This window comes from Sinocyclocheilus rhinocerous, unplaced genomic scaffold (assembly GCF_001515625.1).
Source record: "Sinocyclocheilus rhinocerous isolate Xijiao unplaced genomic scaffold, SAMN03320098_v1.1 scaffold1049, whole genome shotgun sequence".
NCBI classification, from domain to species: Eukaryota; Metazoa; Chordata; class Actinopteri; order Cypriniformes; family Cyprinidae; genus Sinocyclocheilus; species Sinocyclocheilus rhinocerous.
Window position 1 is genome coordinate 1,034,461 of NW_015652136.1, and position 6,058 is coordinate 1,040,518.

A 6,058-nucleotide genomic window follows, 5' to 3' on the forward strand; every position below is an offset into this window, starting at 1 on the left:
GCATAGAAACCAATGCAGATTCATTAAATTCATTACTTCAGACTTATGTGCCCTCTAGAAGTTTGCGTTCTGCAAGTGAACGTCGCTTTATTGTGCCATCCCAAAGAGGCACAAAATCACTTTCACAGACCTTTTCATTAACTGTTCCCTCCTGGTGGAATGACCTGCCCAAATCAATCCCAGCAGCTGAGTCCTAGCCATCTTCAAGAATCAGCTAAAAACACATCTCTTCCATCTTTATTTGACCCTCTAACTCTAGCACTCTCTATTCTAATTCTATTTTATTTATTTGTTGACTTGACGCTCTAACACAAGCACTCTCTATTTGTTTTCTAACTGCTTGTTTTCTTTAAAAAAAAAGTCCTCTAACATTAGCCTTGTCTATTCTTTTTCTATTCTATCTACTTGTTTTCTTTTTTTATTATATTAAAAAAAAAAACCTTGCTATGTGTGCTGTGTTAAGCTAACCGAGGCTTGTCATAGCACTAGCATGTCATTGCTCTTTTGTTGGTTTTGATTGCTTCTATTGTCCTCATTTGTAACACCGTGTCTTAATTACACGCGACACAACAAGATTCCAGCGACAAGCAATTTGTGTGTCCACACCGGACGCGACGCGACAGAATCAATCAAATATCACAGCCAATCAGAAGCGTGTGTGGGCGGAGCCTCTCTGGAAGCGCTCTGCACTCACAACGAAATGGATAAGTTTATAACCTAATTCATAAATATCAAACCTTTTTAACATTATTAAATGCACATACTGAGTGACTGATACCATCTTTGTTATGGAATACACTCGACGGTTCGCAGTGAGTTCAGAGTTTTATCGTACATCTTGCTTTTATTTATTTTCAAGATCTGAGGTAAACTATCTGTTGTTGCTTTCAGTATGGCTATAAATGCCACGCAATATAATATTCAAACTCACATTAGACATGCTTAACTTTGAATAAAGCACATAATTACCTGAGACTATCTACTGTCATATAGTTTGTATAATGTTCCAGCCGCGACGTCGCGGAAATAGAAACAGTATCTAAAACAGAAATTTCGCGTGTCGCGGCTAGTTAGGACAAAACCTCTGATTAACATGGAAACGATAAATTTTATTGCGTCGCGTCACGTGTAGTTAGGACACAGTGTTAGTCAATTTGGATAAAAGTGTCTGCTAAATGACTAAATGTAATGTAAATTTATAAAAACAATCCTAACACATTCTCTCGTCACAGGAACGTGTGTCTGTGGGATACGCTGGTCACGCCAGCATACAGTCTGGTTCACGGTAAGTCATCTCACACACACACACACACGCACACACACACACACACACACACACACGCACACAATCACACACACGCACACAATCACACACACACACACACACTCTCACTCTCACACAGGTTTGTTTTTGTGAAAAGTGGGGACATCCCATGGGGTAATGTCCTGAAAAGTCACCTTCTCCTTGTAATACCTATGTCATACCCTTGTCATTATACAAATTTATGTCCTCATTTGTCAAAAACGCGCACACACACACACACACACTCTCACACACACGCACACACACACAATCACACAGACACACACACTCTCACACACTCACTCACTCACACACACACACTCACTCACACACACTCACTCACTCACTCACACACACACACACACACACACATACTCACACACCCCTGTAGAAGCGTGTCTAAACTAGTCGTGTGCTGCAGGCTTCAGCTGTCACGAGTCCGGCTCCACGGTTCTGGCTCTGGCGTCTAAACAGCAGCTGCTGCTCAGCGGAGGCCGGAAGGGCTGCATCAGTGTTCTGGACCTCAGTCTGAAGATCCAGCGCCAGAGTTTCCAGGCGCACGACTCGGCCGTCAAAGCGCTGGCCATCGACGCCAGCGAGAGCTGCTTCATCAGCGGATCGGCCGAGGGCAACATCAAGGTCTTTATATACTGTTACAGGACTTACTCAGATTTTGAAATAGCTTTTAACTTTATATTTTCAGTTTGAGTTTTAGGAATTAGTTTTTTTTTTTTTTTACTTTTCATAGTTTTTTTTTGTGTGTTTTGTTTATTTAGCCTTTCTGTTTATGTCAGTTTTAGTAATTTTAGCATTTCAACTTTTTGGTAAAAAATTACGAAGTCATTTTAGTACTATTTCATTTAATTGCCAAGGCAGCATTTCTAATTTAACACTTTTAGGTTTAAAATTTCCATATAATATTGATCTATATCATTTTACTTTAGCTTTATTTCAATTACGGAAAACAGTTTTTAGTAGTTTCAGTCTTAGTTAACAATGATGACAACATAGTTGGTTTCTTTGGGAATAACTAGTTAGGAATAAAAGTTGCTGGATGAAAGGAGATGATTAACATGCTTTCACTAATCTGAAATTAAAAAAGAGTTTGTATTTAAATGCAGCCTGTTTTTTTGGACATTACTATTTTTTTTTGCATTTTTCATAAAAATTCAACACCTCTAAAAATGCCTATTACTATAATACAAAAAGTCATTGTTTTTCTTATAATACTAAAAAAAAAAGGTTTAATACGTTTATGTATGTGAGTGTGTTGGAAAAAAACATTACTCTCACACTCTCACACACACACACACTCTCTCACACACACTCACACTCTCACTCTCACTCTCACACACACACACACACACACTCTCTCACACACACACACACTCTCACTCTCACACGTCTTCTCCTGCGGCGCAGATGGCACAATGAAGCTCCGCCTCCTGCCCGACGCTCTGAGCCTCTACTGCAGCGGCACGAAGAACGACGTCAGGTTTATCATGTAGCACACTCATGACTCTTGCACACGGTAAGACAAGCAATACGAGAGAGACGCTCACAGCCCAAACACAGGGATCCTGGGACGGACGCGCTCAAGCACACTGTACGATTTCTGCAGCATATTAATCTGAAATATATCTATATATATACATCAGTTAAGCCTTAACTAGCCAAACTGTTGCTAAGCGGTGTTGTGATCGTGCTCTAGACTCAATATAGTGATAAGTGTCCTTATATTTCTACTCAATATCCATCATCTCTCGCGCTGGACGTCTCCGTCATCAGACCACTGCATTCTGTTGCGTCTGTCAAACGATGTGCGGTAGTTATAATAATCGTTCTATGGGAAGGTATTGTATATTACTACAGTAAGCAGTATTTAGTAGGCTGACAGTTCACCCAAAAATAAAAAGTCATCATTTACTCTCCATCATGTCATTCCAAACTTGTAAGAGTGTCTTTCTTCTGCTCACACACACACACACACACACACACACATATACTCTCACACACACACACACACACACACACACACACACACACACACACACACATATACTCACACACACACACACACACGCATACTCACTCACTCACTCCCACACATACACACACACTCTCACTTACTCACTCACTCACTCCAAACATGTATGAGTGTCTTTCTTCTGCCGGACACTAAAGAAGATGATGTTTTAAAGACCAGACGGTTGACGGTACCCATTCACTTCCATCGTATTTTTTGCTATAGTATAGAAGTCAATGGGTGCCGTCAACTGTTCGCTCTTCAAAACATCATCTTCAGTGTTCAGCAGAAGAAAGACACTCGTTCAGGCTGAGGAAGAGTAAATGATCACAGGGTTTGATTTTTGGCTGAACGATTCCTCTCACAAGACGATACAGTTAGATGAGTGTTAGTCGAACCCGTGTTTGAATACGAACTTTGTGTGTGAAGCCAAAGCATCATTCCATTTGTGACTCAACCAATCAGCTGTCGCTCGATTTCAGAGCCGCTAGCTGGAATGAAGATCACAGCTACTTTTATTTTCAGTGTAAATATGGAGTTGAACACGAGGCTTGATGAAATGATTCTGTGTTAAAGATAAAGCATATTTATAATCATCGAGGCTCCTGCAGACGTTTGTTTTTAGGAACGTTGTTCAGGGTTTATTTTTTACGCTTTTCTTTTACCCGTCACCGCAGAGAATGATGCTCTTCCTCTTGTTTTCCAGCACAAATATCTGAACATCCTTAAATCAAGAATCATTTACTGGAGATGCAAAATTTTAGATAATAAGTCTGAAATGTTAATCAAAATATCTGTCAGTGGGCTCAGAAAAATATTTTTTTCACTTTTGAATTACGTTGATTTTGTCCCGTTTTAAGCATAAACCCATTAAAAAGGTATAATAAAAATCTAAAAATAAATATATTAATTAATTAAAATGAGCAGTTTTTTTTTCTCACAAAACAAGAATTAATATCTGAGGTCATTTTGCATCTCCAGTAAATGTCTTGTTTTCATAATCTTCATATATTTGCACTGGAAAACAAAATCATTTTTTCTTCCCCCAGATTATCGCTGATATAATGACGTAAGGAATCGGCTGTAGTGTTTAACCTCTCAAATGTGAAGATACGCAAATTAATCTAATTTTATAACGAGTATGAAGAGATCTGTAATATACATGACTGTATGTAATGAGAAAATAAATGACTTAATGCAACATCCATCGTTCTTTGCTGGGTTTTTAAGTTTTTATTAATGATTATGTCATCTTTTATTATAAACATTAGTACAGTATTAGCATTTGTATCAACATTATTAGAAATGTCTGAATGAATCAGAATCAAGCGATGAGGTGATTAATGCAGACACACTGCAAAAAAATGATTTTCTTAGTATTTTTGTCTTGTTTTCTAGTATATATTAGTGCTAATCACATCCAAAATAAAAGTTTTTGTTTACATAATATATGTGCGTACTGTGTATATGTATTATGCATATATAAATACACACACATGCGTGTATATATTTACATGCATATATGTATATTCATATAATTTATATTATTTTTAAATATATTTAATATATTAACAATTTTTCTTAAATATATACATGCATGTGTGTGTATTTATATATGCATAATAAATATACACAGTACACGCATATATATATTATGTAAACAAAAAATGCGATGAATCGTTTGACAGCACTAGTATAAATATCTAAGAATTCTTGAATCAGGATGCATTTACTTGACAAGTAAAATGATTTAAGATGTCTTGTTTTCTGAAAAAAAAAAAAAATTTGTGTTAGTTTTTGCTTAAAACAAACAAAAATATCTGCTAATGCAGTAAGAAAAATAATCTTAATTCAAAGGCTAAACAAGATTTTTTTTTCTTGCACCATTGGCAGATATTTTTGCTTGTTTTAAGCAAAAACTAACACAATTTTGATTATTTGTTTAGAAACGAAGACTTAATATTTTAAATCATTTCACTTGTACAGTAAACACATCATGATTCGAGAATGTTTAGATATTTATTCTAGAACACAAGACACAAACACTAAGCAAGAGAATGATGTTTTGCAGTGCTCTCATTAGTGGAGATGATTCTCCTTCAGAAGCTTCGAGCGACGGCGTGGATCTTCAGAGCTTGGCGTAGTCCTTCAGCACGGCCTCCAGCTTCTGGCTCAGCATGATGTTCCCTTTGACTTTCAGCTTGCCGGAGAAAAACGCCTGCGGGTCAAACACAGAGCAGAACGAGGCCCATCGCAATAATCAATATATACACTTATCACGCAATATATGCACATGACCTCAATCATTTTTGGTGGCGCAGTATATCGCACGTTATATTTACTTGAAAATTAATGTCAGCATGTTTAGCACGTTCCACTTGCGCCGGTGTCTTCTGCAGCTTCTCGAACAGAACGCAGTGTATCATGAGCTGCTCGTTCACAGTTAAAAAATGCTTCTACAAGCAAAGTTTCATCTGCAGATATGATCTTGTTTAGAGATCTGACGCACATCTGAGTGCTGAGTAGTGCTTGTGTTTCTCAGCAATAGTGTGCATCCTTTAACTTACAGAGAAAAGAAGGCCAGGGACAAATCTGTGTGCATTTTTCTTTTTTTTCTACTTTGCACTTTTTGTTAGAAAATGTTTATTTACTAATTATTCAGGTTTTTTAAGGTATCTAATATTTTGATACTTAATTTGCATGATCTAAATATTCTTAAAAATTAAAAG

General features: G+C 37.2%; 1 protein-coding gene across 1 annotated transcript in view; it reads left to right on the plus strand.

The window, feature by feature from the left end:
- Nucleotides 1-2,337, plus strand: part of LOC107713550 (dmX-like protein 1) — a 66,717-nt gene extending 64,380 nt beyond the window's left edge. Inside the window, exons 38-40 of the mRNA XM_016519099.1 lie at nt 1,233-1,285; nt 1,725-1,942; nt 2,248-2,337. Of these exons, the coding sequence (XP_016374585.1) occupies nt 1,233-1,285; nt 1,725-1,942; nt 2,248-2,337 (361 nt within the window). The remainder of the gene's footprint in view (nt 1-1,232; nt 1,286-1,724; nt 1,943-2,247) is intronic.
- Nucleotides 2,338-6,058: the final 3,721 nt, after the last annotated feature.